The sequence below is a fragment of the Salvelinus fontinalis genome, unplaced genomic scaffold, assembly GCF_029448725.1.
Source record: "Salvelinus fontinalis isolate EN_2023a unplaced genomic scaffold, ASM2944872v1 scaffold_0001, whole genome shotgun sequence".
In the NCBI taxonomy this organism is placed as follows: Eukaryota; Metazoa; Chordata; class Actinopteri; order Salmoniformes; family Salmonidae; genus Salvelinus; species Salvelinus fontinalis.
The window spans coordinates 2,233,292-2,253,199 of NW_026600210.1; the positions used below are offsets into that span (position 1 = coordinate 2,233,292).

Consider the following 19,908-nt stretch of genomic DNA (forward strand, 5'->3'; position numbering starts at 1 on the left):
CTACAGTAAGTAATCTTGTAACATCTTATAACATCATTGGTAGACTACAGTAAGTCATCTTGTAACATCTAGTAACATCGTTGGTAGGCTACAGTAAGTCATCTTGTAACATCATTGGTAGACTACAGTAAGTCATCTAGTAACATCGTTGGTAGACTACAGTAAGTCATCTAGTAACATCGTTGGTAGACTACAGTAAGTCATCTTATAACATCATTGGTAGGCTACAGTAAGTCATCTTGTAACATCTTATAACATCATTGGTAGGCTACAGTAAGTCATCTAGTAACATCATTGGTAGACTACAGTAAGTCATCTAGTAACATCATTGGTAGACAACAGTAAGTCATTTAGTAACATCTTATAACATCGTTGGTAGGCTACAGTAAGTCATCTTATAACATCGTTGGTAGACTACAGTAAGTCATCTAGTAACATCGTTGGTAGACTACAGTAAGTCATCTTATAACATCATTGGTAGGCTACAGTAAGTCATCTTGTAACATCTTATAACATCATTGGTAGGCTACAGTAAGTCATCTAGTAACATCATTGGTAGACTACAGTAAGTCATCTAGTAACATCATTGGTAGACTACAGTAAGTCATTTAGTAACATCTTATAACATCGTTGGTAGGCTACAGTAAGTCATCTTATAACATCGTTGGTAGACTACAGTAAGTCATCTAGTAACATCGTTGGTAGACTACAGTAAGTCATCTAGTAGCATCGTTGGTAGGCTACAGTAAGTCATCTTATAACATCGTTGGTAGACTACAGTAAGTCATTTAGTAACATCATTGGTAGGCTACAGTAAGTCATCTAGTAACATCGTTGGTAGGCTACAGTAAGTCATCTAGTAACATCATTGGTAGACTACAGTAAGTCATCTAGTAACATCGTTGGTAGACTACAGTAAGTCATCTTGTAACATCTTATAACATCATTGGTAGGCTACAGTAAGTCATCTTGTAACATCATTGGTAGGCTACAGTAAGTCATCTAGTAACATCTTATAACATCGTTGGTAGACTACAGTAAGTCATTTAGTAACATCTTATAACATCGTTGGTAGACTACAGTAAGTCATTTAGTAACATCTTATAACATCGTTGGTAGGCTACAGTAAGTCATCTAGTAACATCGTTGGTAGACTACAGTAAGTCATTTAGTAACATCTTATAACATCGTTGGTAGACTACAGTAAGTCATCTAGTAACATCTTATAACATCATTGGTAGACTACAGTAAGTCATCTAGTAACATCGTTGGTAGACTACAGTAAGTCATTTAGTAACATCTTATAACATCGTTGGTAGACTACAGTAAGTCATCTTATAACATCGTTGGTAGACTACAGTAAGTCATCTAGTAACATCATTGGTAGGCTACAGTAAGTCATCTAGTAACATCATTGGTAGGCTACAGTAAGTCATCTTATAACATCGTTGGTAGACTACAGTAAGTCATTTAGTAACATCTTATAACATCGTTGGTAGACTACAGTAAGTCATCTTGTAACATCTTATAACATCATTGGTAGGCTACAGTAAGTCATCTTGTAACATCATTGGTAGACTACAGTAAGTCATCTTATAACATCGTTGGTAGACTACAGTAAGTCATATAGTAACATCATTGGTAGACTACAGTAAGTCATCTAGTAACATCATTGGTAGACTACAGTAAGTCATCTAGTAACATCTAGTAACATCATTGGTAGGCTACAGTAAGTCATCTAGTAACATCTTATAACATCGTTGGTAGGCTACAGTAAGTCATCTAGTAACATCGTTGGTAGACTACAGTAAGTCATCTTATAACATCGTTGGTAGGCTACAGTAAGTCATCTAGTAACATCATTGGTAGACTACAGTAAGTCATCTAGTAACATCATTGGTAGACTACAGTAAGTCATCTAGTAACATCTAGTAACATCATTGGTAGGCTACAGTAAGTCATCTAGTAACATCTTATAACATCGTTGGTAGGCTACAGTAAGTCATCTAGTAACATCTTATAACATCGTTGGTAGACTACAGTAAGTCATCTAGTAACATCATTGGTAGACTACAGTAAGTCATCTAGTAACATCATTGGTAGACTACAGTAAGTCATCTAGTAACATCGTTGGTAGACTACAGTAAGTCATCTAGTAACATCGTTGGTAGACTACAGTAAGTCATCTAGTAACATCGTTGGTAGACTACAGTAAGTCATCTAGTAACATCGTTGGTAGACTACAGTAAGTCATCTAGTAACATCGTTGGTAGGCTACAGTAAGTCATCTAGTAACATCATTGGTAGGCTACAGTAAGTCATCTGGTAACATCATTGGTAGACTACAGTAAGTCATCTAGTAACATCATTGGTAGACTACAGTAAGTCATCTAGTAACATCTTATAACATCGTTGGTAGGCTACAGTAAGTCATCTAGTAACATCTTATAACATCATTGGTAGGCTACAGTAAGTCATCAAGTAACATCTTATAACATCGTTGGTAGGCTACAGTAAGTCATCTAGTAACATCGTTGGTAGACTACAGTAAGTCATCTTATAACATCGTTGGTAGACTACAGTAAGTCATCTAGTAACATCATTGGTAGACTACAGTAAGTCATCTAGTAACATCATTGGTAGGCTACAGTAAGTCATCTAGTAACATCATTGGTAGACTACAGTAAGTCATCTAGTAACATCTTGTAACATCGTTGGTAGACTACAGTAAGTCATCTAGTAACATCGTTGGTAGGCTACAGTAAGTCATCTAGTAACATCTAGTAACATCGTTGGTAGACTACAGTAAGTCATCTAGTAACATCTAGTAACATCATTGGTAGACTACAGTAAGTCATCTTATAACATCATTGGTAGACTACAGTAAGTCATCTAGTAACATCGTTGGTAGACTACAGTAAGTCATCTAGTAACATCGTTGGTAGGCTACAGTAAGTCATCTTGTAACATCGTTGGTAGACTACAGTAAGTCATCTAGTAACATCATTGGTAGGCTACAGTAAGTCATCTAGTAACATCGTTGGTAGACTACAGTAAGTCATCTAGTAACATCATTGGTAGACTACAGTAAGTCATTTAGTAACATCTTATAACATCGTTGGTAGGCTACAGTAAGTCATCTAGTAACATCATTGGTAGACTACAGTAAGTCATCTTGTAACATCTTATAACATCATTGGTAGGCTACAGTAAGTCATCTAGTAACATCGTTGGTAGACTACAGTAAGTCATCTAGTAACATCATTGGTAGACTACAGTAAGTCATCTTATAACATCGTTGGTAGACTACAGTAAGTCATCTAGTAACATCATTGGTAGACTACAGTAAGTCATCTAGTAACATCATTGGTAGGCTACAGTAAGTCATCTAGTAACATCGTTGGTAGACTACAGTAAGTCATCTAGTAACATCATTGGTAGACTACAGTAAGTCATTTAGTAACATCTTATAACATCGTTGGTAGGCTACAGTAAGTCATCTAGTAACATCGTTGGTAGACTACAGTAAGTCATCTAGTAACATCGTTGGTAGGCTACAGTAAGTCATCTAGTAACATCTTATAACATCGTTGGTAGACTACAGTAAGTCATCTAGTAACATCGTTGGTAGGCTACAGTAAGTCATCTAGTAACATCTTATAACATCGTTGGTAGGCTACAGTAAGTCATCTAGTAACATCTTGTAACATCGTTGGTAGACTACAGTAAGTCATCTAGTAACATCGTTGGTAGACTACAGTAAGTCATCTAGTAACATCGTTGGTAGGCTACAGTAAGTCATCTAGTAACATCTTATAACATCGTTGGTAGGCTACAGTAAGTCATCTAGTAACATCTTATAACATCATTGGTAGGCTACAGTAAGTCATCTAGTAACATCTTATAACATCGTTGGTAGGCTACAGTAAGTCATCTAGTAACATCGTTGGTAGACTACAGTAAGTCATCTAGTAACATCATTGGTAGACTACAGTAAGTCATCTTATAACATCGTTGGTAGACTACAGTAAGTCATCTAGTAACATCATTGGTAGACTACAGTAAGTCATCTAGTAACATCATTGGTAGGCTACAGTAAGTCATCTAGTAACATTGTTGGTAGACTACAGTAAGTCATCTAGTAACATCATTGGTAGACTACAGTAAGTCATCTAGTAACATCTTATAACATCGTTGGTAGGCTACAGTAAGTCATCTAGTAACATCTTATAACATCATTGGTAGGCTACAGTAAGTCATCAAGTAACATCTTATAACATCGTTGGTAGGCTACAGTAAGTCATCTAGTAACATCGTTGGTAGACTACAGTAAGTCATCTTATAACATCGTTGGTAGACTACAGTAAGTCATCTAGTAACATCATTGGTAGACTACAGTAAGTCATCTAGTAACATCATTGGTAGGCTACAGTAAGTCATCTAGTAACATCATTGGTAGACTACAGTAAGTCATCTAGTAACATCTTGTAACATCGTTGGTAGACTACAGTAAGTCATCTAGTAACATCGTTGGTAGGCTACAGTAAGTCATCTAGTAACATCTAGTAACATCGTTGGTAGACTACAGTAAGTCATCTAGTAACATCTAGTAACATCATTGGTAGACTACAGTAAGTCATCTTATAACATCATTGGTAGACTACAGTAAGTCATCTAGTAACATCGTTGGTAGACTACAGTAAGTCATCTAGTAACATCGTTGGTAGGCTACAGTAAGTCATCTTGTAACATCGTTGGTAGACTACAGTAAGTCATCTAGTAACATCATTGGTAGGCTACAGTAAGTCATCTAGTAACATCGTTGGTAGACTACAGTAAGTCATCTAGTAACATCATTGGTAGACTACAGTAAGTCATTTAGTAACATCTTATAACATCGTTGGTAGGCTACAGTAAGTCATCTAGTAACATCATTGGTAGACTACAGTAAGTCATCTTGTAACATCTTATAACATCATTGGTAGGCTACAGTAAGTCATCTAGTAACATCGTTGGTAGACTACAGTAAGTCATCTAGTAACATCATTGGTAGACTACAGTAAGTCATCTTATAACATCGTTGGTAGACTACAGTAAGTCATCTAGTAACATCATTGGTAGACTACAGTAAGTCATCTAGTAACATCATTGGTAGGCTACAGTAAGTCATCTAGTAACATCGTTGGTAGACTACAGTAAGTCATCTAGTAACATCATTGGTAGACTACATTAAGTCATTTAGTAACATCTTATAACATCGTTGGTAGGCTACAGTAAGTCATCTAGTAACATCGTTGGTAGACTACAGTAAGTCATCTAGTAACATCGTTGGTAGGCTACAGTAAGTCATCTAGTAACATCTTATAACATCGTTGGTAGACTACAGTAAGTCATCTAGTAACATCGTTGGTAGGCTACAGTAAGTCATCTAGTAACATCTTATAACATCGTTGGTAGGCTACAGTAAGTCATCTAGTAACATCTTGTAACATCGTTGGTAGACTACAGTAAGTCATCTAGTAACATCGTTGGTAGACTACAGTAAGTCATCTAGTAACATCGTTGGTAGGCTACAGTAAGTCATCTAGTAACATCTTATAACATCGTTGGTAGGCTACAGTAAGTCATCTAGTAACATCTTATAACATCATTGGTAGGCTACAGTAAGTCATCTAGTAACATCTTATAACATCGTTGGTAGGCTACAGTAAGTCATCTAGTAACATCGTTGGTAGACTACAGTAAGTCATCTAGTAACATCATTGGTAGACTACAGTAAGTCATCTTATAACATCGTTGGTAGACTACAGTAAGTCATCTAGTAACATCATTGGTAGACTACAGTAAGTCATCTAGTAACATCATTGGTAGGCTACAGTAAGTCATCTAGTAACATTGTTGGTAGACTACAGTAAGTCATCTAGTAACATCATTGGTAGACTACAGTAAGTCATTTAGTAACATCTTATAACATCGTTGGTAGGCTACAGTAAGTCATCTAGTAACATCGTTGGTAGACTACAGTAAGTCATCTAGTAACATCGTTGGTAGGCTACAGTAAGTCATCTAGTAACATCTTATAACATCGTTGGTAGACTACAGTAAGTCATCTAGTAACATCGTTGGTAGGCTACAGTAAGTCATCTAGTAACATCTTATAACATCGTTGGTAGGCTACAGTAAGTCATCTAGTAACATCTTGTAACATCGTTGGTAGACTACAGTAAGTCATCTAGTAAAATCGTTGGTAGACTACAGTAAGTCATCTAGTAACATCGTTGGTAGACTACAGTAAGTCATCTAGTAACATCTTATAACATCGTTGGTAGGCTACAGTAAGTCATCTAGTAACATCTTATAACATCATTGGTAGGCTACAGTAAGTCATCTAGTAACATCTTATAACATCGTTGGTAGGCTACAGTAAGTCATCTAGTAACATCGTTGGTAGACTACAGTAAGTCATCTAGTAACATCATTGGTAGACTACAGTAAGTCATCTAGTAACATCGTTGGTAGACTACAGTAAGTCATCTAGTAACATCATTGGTAGACTACAGTAAGTCATCTAGTAACATCGTTGGTAGACTACAGTAAGTCATCTAGTAACATCGTTGGTAGGCTACAGTAAGTCATCTAGTAACATCTTATAACATCGTTGGTAGACTACAGTAAGTCATCTAGTAACATCGTTGGTAGGCTACAGTAAGTCATCTAGTAACATCTTATAACATCGTTGGTAGGCTACAGTAAGTCATCTAGTAACATCTTGTAACATCGTTGGTAGACTACAGTAAGTCATCTAGTAACATCGTTGGTAGACTACAGTAAGTCATCTAGTAACATCGTTGGTAGGCTACAGTAAGTCATCTAGTAACATCTTATAACATCGTTGGTAGGCTACAGTAAGTCATCTAGTAACATCTTATAACATCATTGGTAGGCTACAGTAAGTCATCTAGTAACATCTTATAACATCGTTGGTAGGCTACAGTAAGTCATCTAGTAACATCGTTGGTAGACTACAGTAAGTCATCTAGTAACATCATTGGTAGACTACAGTAAGTCATCTTATAACATCGTTGGTAGACTACAGTAAGTCATCTAGTAACATCATTGGTAGACTACAGTAAGTCATCTAGTAACATCATTGGTAGGCTACAGTAAGTCATCTAGTAACATTGTTGGTAGACTACAGTAAGTCATCTAGTAACATCATTGGTAGACTACAGTAAGTCATTTAGTAACATCTTATAACATCGTTGGTAGGCTACAGTAAGTCATCTAGTAACATCGTTGGTAGACTACAGTAAGTCATCTAGTAACATCGTTGGTAGGCTACAGTAAGTCATCTAGTAACATCTTATAACATCGTTGGTAGACTACAGTAAGTCATCTAGTAACATCGTTGGTAGGCTACAGTAAGTCATCTAGTAACATCTTATAACATCGTTGGTAGGCTACAGTAAGTCATCTAGTAACATCTTGTAACATCGTTGGTAGACTACAGTAAGTCATCTAGTAAAATCGTTGGTAGACTACAGTAAGTCATCTAGTAACATCGTTGGTAGACTACAGTAAGTCATCTAGTAACATCTTATAACATCGTTGGTAGGCTACAGTAAGTCATCTAGTAACATCTTATAACATCATTGGTAGGCTACAGTAAGTCATCTAGTAACATCTTATAACATCGTTGGTAGGCTACAGTAAGTCATCTAGTAACATCGTTGGTAGACTACAGTAAGTCATCTAGTAACATCATTGGTAGACTACAGTAAGTCATCTAGTAACATCGTTGGTAGACTACAGTAAGTCATCTAGTAACATCATTGGTAGACTACAGTAAGTCATCTAGTAACATCTTGTAACATCGTTGGTAGACTACAGTAAGTCATCTAGTAACATCTAGTAACATCGTTGGTAGACTACAGTAAGTCATCTAGTAACATCTAGTAACATCATTGGTAGACTACAGTAAGTCATCTAGTAACATCATTGGTAGGCTACAGTAAGTCATCCAGTAACATCGTTGGTAGACTACAGTAAGTCTTCTAGTAACATCGTTGGTAGACTACAGTAAGTCATCTTGTAACATCTTATAACATCATTGGTAGGCTACAGTAAGTCATCTAGTAACATCGTTGGTAGGCTACAGTAAGTCATCTAGTAACATCATTGGTAGACTACAGTAAGTCATCTAGTAACATCATTGGTAGGCTACAGTAAGTCATCTAGTAACATCGTTGGTAGACTACAGTAAGTCATCTAGTAACATCATTGGTAGACTACAGTAAGTCATTTAGTAACATCTTATAACATCGTTGGTAGGCTACAGTAAGTCATCTAGTAACATCATTGGTAGACTACAGTAAGTCATCTTGTAACATCTAGTAACATCATTGGTAGGCTACAGTAAGTCATCTAGTAACATCGTTGGTAGACTACAGTAAGTCATCTAGTAACATCATTGGTAGGCTACAGTAAGTCATCTAGTAACATCTAGTAACATCTTATAACATCGTTGGTAGGCTACAGTAAGTCATCTAGTAACATCGTTGGTAGACTACAGTAAGTCATCTAGTAACATCATTGGTAGACTACAGTAAGTCATTTAGTAACATCTTATAACATCGTTGGTAGGCTACAGTAAGTCATCTAGTAACATCATTGGTAGACTACAGTAAGTCATCTAGTAACATCATTGGTAGACTACAGTAAGTCCTCTAGTATCTAGTAACATCATTGGTAGACTACAGTAAGTCATCTAGTAACATCATTGGTAGGCTACAGTAAGTCATCTAGTAACATCGTTGGTAGACTACAGTAAGTCATTTAGTAACATCTTATAACATCATTGGTAGACTACAGTAAGTCATCTAGTAACATCTTATAACATCGTTGGTAGGCTACAGTAAGTCATCTAGTAACATCTTATAACATCATTGGTAGGCTACAGTAAGTCATCTAGTAACATCTTATAACATCGTTGGTAGGCTACAGTAAGTCATCTAGTAACATCGTTGGTAGACTACAGTAAGTCATCTAGTAACATCATTGGTAGACTACAGTAAGTCATCTAGTAACATCGTTGGTAGACTACAGTAAGTCATCTAGTAACATCATTGGTAGACTACAGTAAGTCATCTAGTAACATCGTTGGTAGACTACAGTAAGTCATCTAGTAACATCGTTGGTAGGCTACAGTAAGTCATCTAGTAACATCTTATAACATCGTTGGTAGACTACAGTAAGTCATCTAGTAACATCGTTGGTAGGCTACAGTAAGTCATCTAGTAACATCTTATAACATCGTTGGTAGGCTACAGTAAGTCATCTAGTAACATCTTGTAACATCGTTGGTAGACTACAGTAAGTCATCTAGTAACATCGTTGGTAGACTACAGTAAGTCATCTAGTAACATCGTTGGTAGGCTACAGTAAGTCATCTAGTAACATCTTATAACATCGTTGGTAGGCTACAGTAAGTCATCTAGTAACATCTTATAACATCATTGGTAGGCTACAGTAAGTCATCTAGTAACATCTTATAACATCGTTGGTAGGCTACAGTAAGTCATCTAGTAACATCGTTGGTAGACTACAGTAAGTCATCTAGTAACATCATTGGTAGACTACAGTAAGTCATCTTATAACATCGTTGGTAGACTACAGTAAGTCATCTAGTAACATCATTGGTAGACTACAGTAAGTCATCTAGTAACATCATTGGTAGGCTACAGTAAGTCATCTAGTAACATTGTTGGTAGACTACAGTAAGTCATCTAGTAACATCATTGGTAGACTACAGTAAGTCATTTAGTAACATCTTATAACATCGTTGGTAGGCTACAGTAAGTCATCTAGTAACATCGTTGGTAGACTACAGTAAGTCATCTAGTAACATCGTTGGTAGGCTACAGTAAGTCATCTAGTAACATCTTATAACATCGTTGGTAGACTACAGTAAGTCATCTAGTAACATCGTTGGTAGGCTACAGTAAGTCATCTAGTAACATCTTATAACATCGTTGGTAGGCTACAGTAAGTCATCTAGTAACATCTTGTAACATCGTTGGTAGACTACAGTAAGTCATCTAGTAAAATCGTTGGTAGACTACAGTAAGTCATCTAGTAACATCGTTGGTAGACTACAGTAAGTCATCTAGTAACATCTTATAACATCGTTGGTAGGCTACAGTAAGTCATCTAGTAACATCTTATAACATCATTGGTAGGCTACAGTAAGTCATCTAGTAACATCTTATAACATCGTTGGTAGGCTACAGTAAGTCATCTAGTAACATCGTTGGTAGACTACAGTAAGTCATCTAGTAACATCATTGGTAGACTACAGTAAGTCATCTAGTAACATCGTTGGTAGACTACAGTAAGTCATCTAGTAACATCATTGGTAGACTACAGTAAGTCATCTAGTAACATCTTGTAACATCGTTGGTAGACTACAGTAAGTCATCTAGTAACATCTAGTAACATCGTTGGTAGACTACAGTAAGTCATCTAGTAACATCTAGTAACATCATTGGTAGACTACAGTAAGTCATCTAGTAACATCATTGGTAGGCTACAGTAAGTCATCCAGTAACATCGTTGGTAGACTACAGTAAGTCTTCTAGTAACATCGTTGGTAGACTACAGTAAGTCATCTTGTAACATCTTATAACATCATTGGTAGGCTACAGTAAGTCATCTAGTAACATCGTTGGTAGGCTACAGTAAGTCATCTAGTAACATCATTGGTAGACTACAGTAAGTCATCTAGTAACATCATTGGTAGGCTACAGTAAGTCATCTAGTAACATCGTTGGTAGACTACAGTAAGTCATCTAGTAACATCATTGGTAGACTACAGTAAGTCATTTAGTAACATCTTATAACATCGTTGGTAGGCTACAGTAAGTCATCTAGTAACATCATTGGTAGACTACAGTAAGTCATCTTGTAACATCTAGTAACATCATTGGTAGGCTACAGTAAGTCATCTAGTAACATCGTTGGTAGACTACAGTAAGTCATCTAGTAACATCATTGGTAGGCTACAGTAAGTCATCTAGTAACATCTAGTAACATCTTATAACATCGTTGGTAGGCTACAGTAAGTCATCTAGTAACATCGTTGGTAGACTACAGTAAGTCATCTAGTAACATCATTGGTAGACTACAGTAAGTCATTTAGTAACATCTTATAACATCGTTGGTAGGCTACAGTAAGTCATCTAGTAACATCATTGGTAGACTACAGTAAGTCATCTAGTAACATCATTGGTAGACTACAGTAAGTCCTCTAGTATCTAGTAACATCATTGGTAGACTACAGTAAGTCATCTAGTAACATCATTGGTAGGCTACAGTAAGTCATCTAGTAACATCGTTGGTAGACTACAGTAAGTCATTTAGTAACATCTTATAACATCATTGGTAGACTACAGTAAGTCATCTAGTAACATCTTATAACATCGTTGGTAGACTACAGTAAGTCATCTAGTAACATCTTATAACATCATTGGTAGGCTACAGTAAGTCATCTTGTAACATCATTGGTAGACTACAGTAAGTCATCTAGTAACATCATTGGTAGGCTACAGTAAGTCATCTAGTAACATCATTGGTAGGCTACAGTAAGTCATCTAGTAACATCGTTGGTAGACTACAGTAAGTCATCTAGTAACATCTTATAACATCGTTGGTAGACTACAGTAAGTCATCTAGTAACATCATTGGTAGACTACAGTAAGTCATCTAGTAACATCTTATAACATCGTTGGTAGACTACAGTAAGTCATCTAGTAACATCATTGGTAGACTACAGTAAGTCATCTAGTAACATTAGTAACATCGTTGGTAGACTACAGTAAGTCATCTAGTAACATCGTTGGTAGACTACAGTAAGTCATCTAGTAACATCATTGGTAGGCTACAGTAAGTCATCTAGTAACATCTTATAACATCGTTGGTAGACTACAGTAAGTCATCTAGTAACATCATTGGTAGGCTACAGTAAGTCATCTAGTAACATCATTGGTAGACTACAGTAAGTCATCTAGTAACATCATTGGTAGGCTACAGTAAGTCATCTAGTAACATCATTGGTAGACTACAGTAAGTCATCTAGTAACATCATTGGTAGTCTACAGTAAGTCATCTTGTAACATCTTATAACATCATTGGTAGACTACAGTAAGTCATCTAGTAACATCGTTGGTAGACTACAGTAAGTCATCTTGTAACATCTTATAACATCATTGGTAGGCTACAGTAAGTCATCTAGTAACATCGTTGGTAGGCTACAGTAAGTCATCTTGTAACATCGTTGGTAGACTACAGTAAGTCATCTAGTAAAATCGTTGGTAGACTACAGTAAGTCATCTAGTAACATCGTTGGTAGACTACAGTAAGTCATCTAGTAACATCTTATAACATCGTTGGTAGGCTACAGTAAGTCATCTAGTAACATCTTATAACATCATTGGTAGGCTACAGTAAGTCATCTAGTAACATCTTATAACATCGTTGGTAGGCTACAGTAAGTCATCTAGTAACATCGTTGGTAGACTACAGTAAGTCATCTAGTAACATCATTGGTAGACTACAGTAAGTCATCTAGTAACATCGTTGGTAGACTACAGTAAGTCATCTAGTAACATCATTGGTAGACTACAGTAAGTCATCTAGTAACATCTTGTAACATCGTTGGTAGACTACAGTAAGTCATCTAGTAACATCTAGTAACATCGTTGGTAGACTACAGTAAGTCATCTAGTAACATCTAGTAACATCATTGGTAGACTACAGTAAGTCATCTAGTAACATCATTGGTAGGCTACAGTAAGTCATCTAGTAACATCGTTGGTAGACTACAGTAAGTCATCTAGTAACATCGTTGGTAGACTACAGTAAGTCATCTTGTAACATCTTATAACATCATTGGTAGGCTACAGTAAGTCATCTAGTAACATCGTTGGTAGGCTACAGTAAGTCATCTAGTAACATCGTTGGTAGACTACAGTAAGTCATCTAGTAACATCTAGTAACATCGTTGGTAGACTACAGTAAGTCATCTAGTAACATCTTATAACATCATTGGTAGGCTACAGTAAGTCATCTTGTAACATCATTGGTAGACTACAGTAAGTCATCTAGTAACATCATTGGTAGGCTACAGTAAGTCATCTAGTAACATCATTGGTAGGCTACAGTAAGTCATCTAGTAACATCGTTGGTAGACTACAGTAAGTCATCTAGTAACATCTTATAACATCGTTGGTAGACTACAGTAAGTCATCTAGTAACATCATTGGTAGACTACAGTAAGTCATCTAGTAACATCTTATAACATCGTTGGTAGACTACAGTAAGTCATCTAGTAACATCATTGGTAGACTACAGTAAGTCATCTAGTAACATTAGTAACATCGTTGGTAGACTACAGTAAGTCATCTAGTAACATCGTTGGTAGACTACAGTAAGTCATCTAGTAACATCATTGGTAGGCTACAGTAAGTCATCTAGTAACATCTTATAACATCGTTGGTAGACTACAGTAAGTCATCTAGTAACATCATTGGTAGGCTACAGTAAGTCATCTAGTAACATCATTGGTAGACTACAGTAAGTCATCTAGTAACATCATTGGTAGGCTACAGTAAGTCATCTAGTAACATCATTGGTAGACTACAGTAAGTCATCTAGTAACATCATTGGTAGTCTACAGTAAGTCATCTTGTAACATCTTATAACATCATTGGTAGACTACAGTAAGTCATCTAGTAACATCGTTGGTAGACTACAGTAAGTCATCTTGTAACATCTTATAACATCATTGGTAGGCTACAGTAAGTCATCTAGTAACATCGTTGGTAGGCTACAGTAAGTCATCTTGTAACATCGTTGGTAGACTACAGTAAGTCATCTAGTAAAATCGTTGGTAGACTACAGTAAGTCATCTAGTAACATCGTTGGTAGACTACAGTAAGTCATCTAGTAACATCTTATAACATCGTTGGTAGGCTACAGTAAGTCATCTAGTAACATCTTATAACATCATTGGTAGGCTACAGTAAGTCATCTAGTAACATCTTATAACATCGTTGGTAGGCTACAGTAAGTCATCTAGTAACATCGTTGGTAGACTACAGTAAGTCATCTAGTAACATCATTGGTAGACTACAGTAAGTCATCTAGTAACATCGTTGGTAGACTACAGTAAGTCATCTAGTAACATCATTGGTAGACTACAGTAAGTCATCTAGTAACATCTTGTAACATCGTTGGTAGACTACAGTAAGTCATCTAGTAACATCTAGTAACATCGTTGGTAGACTACAGTAAGTCATCTAGTAACATCTAGTAACATCATTGGTAGACTACAGTAAGTCATCTAGTAACATCATTGGTAGGCTACAGTAAGTCATCTAGTAACATCGTTGGTAGACTACAGTAAGTCATCTAGTAACATCGTTGGTAGACTACAGTAAGTCATCTTGTAACATCTTATAACATCATTGGTAGGCTACAGTAAGTCATCTAGTAACATCGTTGGTAGGCTACAGTAAGTCATCTAGTAACATCATTGGTAGACTACAGTAAGTCATCTAGTAACATCATTGGTAGGCTACAGTAAGTCATCTAGTAACATCGTTGGTAGACCACAGTAAGTCATCTAGTAACATCATTGGTAGACTACAGTAAGTCATTTAGTAACATCTTATAACATCGTTGGTAGGCTACAGTAAGTCATCTAGTAACATCATTGGTAGACTACAGTAAGTCATCTAGTAACATCATTGGTAGACTACAGTAAGTCATCTAGTAACATCATTGGTAGACTACAGTAAGTCATCTAGTAACATCATTGGTAGGCTACAGTAAGTCATCTAGTAACATCTAGTAACATCTTATAACATCGTTGGTAGGCTACAGTAAGTCATCTAGTAACATCGTTGGTAGACTACAGTAAGTCATCTAGTAACATCATTGGTAGACTACAGTAAGTCATTTAGTAACATCTTATAACATCGTTGGTAGGCTACAGTAAGTCATCTAGTAACATCATTGGTAGACTACAGTAAGTCATCTAGTAACATCATTGGTAGACTACAGTAAGTCCTCTAGTAACATCTAGTAACATCATTGGTAGACTACAGTAAGTCATCTAGTAACATCATTGGTAGGCTACAGTAAGTCATCTAGTAACATCGTTGGTAGACTACAGTAAGTCATCTAGTAACATCATTGGTAGGCTACAGTAAGTCATCTAGTAACATCATTGGTAGGCTACAGTAAGTCATCTAGTAACATCGTTGGTAGACTACAGTAAGTCATCTAGTAACATCTTATAACATCGTTGGTAGACTACAGTAAGTCATCTAGTAACATCATTGGTAGACTACAGTAAGTCATCTAGTAACATCTTATAACATCGTTGGTAGACTACAGTAAGTCATCTAGTAACATCATTGGTAGACTACAGTAAGTCATCTAGTAACATTAGTAACATCGTTGGTAGACTACAGTAAGTCATCTAGTAACATCGTTGGTAGACTACAGTAAGTCATCTAGTAACATCATTGGTAGGCTACAGTAAGTCATCTAGTAACATCTTATAACATCGTTGGTAGACTACAGTAAGTCATCTAGTAACATCATTGGTAGGCTACAGTAAGTCATCTAGTAACATCATTGGTAGACTACAGTAAGTCATCTAGTAACATCATTGGTAGACTACAGTAAGTCATCTAGTAACATCATTGGTAGACTACAGTAAGTCATCTAGTAACATCATTGGTAGACTACAGTAAGTCATCTAGTAACATCATTGGTAGGCTACAGTAAGTCATCTAGTAACATCGTTGGTAGGCTACAGTAAGTCATCTAGTAACATCATTGGTAGACTACAGTAAGTCATCTAGTAACATCATTGGTAGACTACAGTAAGTCATCTAGTAACATCTAGTAACATCATTGGTAGACTACAGTAAGTCATCTAGTAACATCTTATAACATCGTTGGTAGACTACAGTAAGTCATCTAGTAACATCATTGGTAGGCTACAGTAAGTCATCTAGTAACATCATTGGTAGACTACAGTAAGTCATCTAGTAACATCATTGGTAGACTACAGTAAGTCATCTAGTAACATCATTGGTAGACTACAGTAAGTCATCTAGTAACATCATTGGTAGACTACAGTAAGTCATCTAGTAACATCATTGGTAGGCTACAGTAAGTCATCTAGTAACATCGTTGGTAGGCTACAGTAAGTCATCTAGTAACATCATTGGTAGACTACAGTAAGTCATCTAGTAACATCATTGGTAGACTACAGTAAGTCATCTAGTAACATCATTGGTAGGCTACAGTAAGTCATCTAGTAACATCGTTGGTAGGCTACAGTAAGTCATCTAGTAACATCATTGGTAGACTACAGTAAGTCATCTAGTAACATCATTGGTAGACTACAGTAAGTCATCTAGTAACATCATTGGTAGACTACAGTAAGTCATCTAGTAACATCATTGGTAGACTACAGTAAGTCATCTAGTAACATCATTGGTAGACTACAGTAAGTCATCTAGTAACATCATTGGTAGGCTACAGTAAGTCATCTAGTAACATCGTTGGTAGGCTACAGTAAGTCATCTAGTAACATCATTGGTAGACTACAGTAAGTCATCTAGTAACATCATTGGTAGACTACAGTAAGTCATCTAGTAACATCATTGGTAGGCTACAGTAAGTCATCTAGTAACATCGTTGGTAGGCTACAGTAAGTCATCTAGTAACATCATTGGTAGACTACAGTAAGTCATCTAGTAACATCATTGGTAGACTACAGTAAGTCATCTAGTAACATCATTGGTAGACTACAGTAAGTCATCTAGTAACATCATTGGTAGACTACAGTAAGTCATCTAGTAACATCATTGGTAGACTACAGTAAGTCATCTAGTAACATCATTGGTAGGCTACAGTAAGTCATCTAGTAACATCGTTGGTAGGCTACAGTAAGTCATCTAGTAACATCATTGGTAGACTACAGTAAGTCATCTAGTAACATCATTGGTAGACTACAGTAAGTCATCTAGTAACATCATTGGTAGGCTACAGTAAGTCATCTAGTAACATCGTTGGTAGGCTACAGTAAGTCATCTAGTAACATCATTGGTAGACTACAGTAAGTCATCTAGTAACATCATTGGTAGACTACAGTAAGTCATCTAGTAACATCATTGGTAGACTACAGTAAGTCATCTAGTAACATCATTGGTAGACTACAGTAAGTCATCTAGTAACATCATTGGTAGACTACAGTAAGTCATCTAGTAACATCATTGGTAGGCTACAGTAAGTCATCTAGTAACATCGTTGGTAGGCTACAGTAAGTCATCTAGTAACATCATTGGTAGACTACAGTAAGTCATCTAGTAACATCATTGGTAGACTACAGTAAGTCATCTAGTAACATCATTGGTAGGCTACAGTAAGTCATCTAGTAACATCGTTGGTAGGCTACAGTAAGTCATCTAGTAACATCATTGGTAGACTACAGTAAGTCATCTAGTAACATCATTGGTAGACTACAGTAAGTCATCTAGTAACATCATTGGTAGACTACAGTAAGTCATCTAGTAACATCATTGGTAGACTACAGTAAGTCATCTAGTAACATCATTGGTAGACTACAGTAAGTCATCTAGTAACATCATTGGTAGGCTACAGTAAGTCATCTAGTAACATCGTTGGTAGGCTACAGTAAGTCATCTAGTAACATCATTGGTAGACTACAGTAAGTCATCTAGTAACATCATTGGTAGACTACAGTAAGTCATCTAGTAACATCATTGGTAGACTACAGTAAGTCATCTAGTAACATCTAGTAACATCATTGGTAGACTACAGTAAGTCATCTTGTAACATCTTATAACATCGTTGGTAGACTACAGTAAGTCATCTAGTAACATCATTGGTAGTCTACAGTAAGTCATCTTGTAACATCTTATAACATCGTTGGTAGACTACAGTAAGTCATCTAGTAACATCGTTGGTAGTGTACAGTAAGTCATCTTGTAACATCTTATAACATCATTGGTAGACTACAGTAAGTCATCTAGTAACATCGTTGGTAGGCTACAGTAAGTCATCTAGTAACATCATTGGTAGACTACAGTAAGTCATCTAGTAACATCATTGGTAGACTACAGTAAGTCATCTAGTAACATCTAGTAACATCATTGGTAGACTACAGTAAGTCATCTAGTAACATCTTATAACATCGTTGGTAGACTACAGTAAGTCATCTAGTAACATCATTGGTAGGCTACAGTAAGTCATCTAGTAACATCATTGGTAGACTACAGTAAGTCATCTAGTAACATCATTGGTAGACTACAGTAAGTCATCTAGTAACATCATTGGTAGACTACAGTAAGTCATCTAGTAACATCATTGGTAGACTACAGTAAGTCATCTAGTAACATCATTGGTAGGCTACAGTAAGTCATCTAGTAACATCGTTGGTAGGCTACAGTAAGTCATCTAGTAACATCATTGGTAGACTACAGTAAGTCATCTAGTAACATCATTGGTAGACTACAGTAAGTCATCTAGTAACATCATTGGTAGGCTACAGTAAGTCATCTAGTAACATCGTTGGTAGACTACAGTAAGTCATCTAGTAACATCATTGGTAGACTACAGTAAGTCATCTAGTAACATCATTGGTAGACTACAGTAAGTCATCTAGTAACATCATTGGTAGACTACAGTAAGTCATCTAGTAACATCATTGGTAGACTACAGTAAGTCATCTAGTAACATCATTGGTAGACTACAGTAAGTCATCTAGTAACATCATTGGTAGGCTACAGTAAGTCATCTAGTAACATCGTTGGTAGGCTACAGTAAGTCATCTAGTAACATCATTGGTAGACTACAGTAAGTCATCTAGTAACATCATTGGTAGACTACAGTAAGTCATCTAGTAACATCATTGGTAGGCTACAGTAAGTCATCTAGTAACATCGTTGGTAGGCTACAGTAAGTCATCTAGTAACATCATTGGTAGACTACAGTAAGTCATCTAGTAACATCATTGGTAGACTACAGTAAGTCATCTAGTAACATCATTGGTAGACTACAGTAAGTCATCTAGTAACATCTAGTAACATCATTGGTAGACTACAGTAAGTCATCTTGTAACATCTTATAACATCGTTGGTAGACTACAGTAAGTCATCTAGTAACATCATTGGTAGTCTACAGTAAGTCATCTTGTAACATCTTATAACATCGTTGGTAGACTACAGTAAGTCATCTAGTAACATCATTGGTAGTCTACAGTAAGTCATCTTGTAACATCTTATAACATCGTTGGTAGACTACAGTAAGTCATCTAGTAACATCGTTGGTAGTGTACAGTAAGTCATCTTGTAACATCTTATAACATCATTGGTAGACTACAGTAAGTCATCTAGTAACATCATTGGTAGACTACAGTAAGTCATGCTTCATAGGGGAGGGGCAGGTAGCGTACACACCCACTGGAAGGCAGACACTGGAATACCTTTCCGAGTGACAGAGGGCTTTGCAAAGGAAGTGGAAAAACAATGCCCAGAACATAAAGTAACCTTATTAAAACCCGTTCCCATACTTTAAAATAATGGTTCTGTTTACAGAACAGCATAGATCAGGTCCACCTGTAGAGCGTTTACCTGACAGGGTGTGGTTTAAAGATGGCGTGTCCCGTAGGGTCAGTGTTGTCCAGTGCATCCTCCAACAGTCTAGAGATGACCTCCCTGGCAGGATTATGGTCTGAAGAGGAACACACTGGGTTCTTCAGGTCCTGAAGCAGCACCAGGTACTTACTCTCAACCTGACACAGTTTAGCCT

At 36.6% G+C, this 19,908-nt stretch overlaps 1 protein-coding gene across 1 annotated transcript in view; it reads right to left on the reverse strand.

The window, feature by feature from the left end:
- tbc1d2b (TBC1 domain family, member 2B) overlaps positions 1 to 19,908 on the reverse strand; it is a 170,453-nt gene that overhangs the window by 46,227 nt on the left and 104,318 nt on the right. The window contains exon 7 of the mRNA XM_055910098.1: positions 19,731 to 19,906. Within this exon, the coding sequence (XP_055766073.1) occupies positions 19,731 to 19,906 (176 nt within the window). The remainder of the gene's footprint in view (positions 1 to 19,730; positions 19,907 to 19,908) is intronic.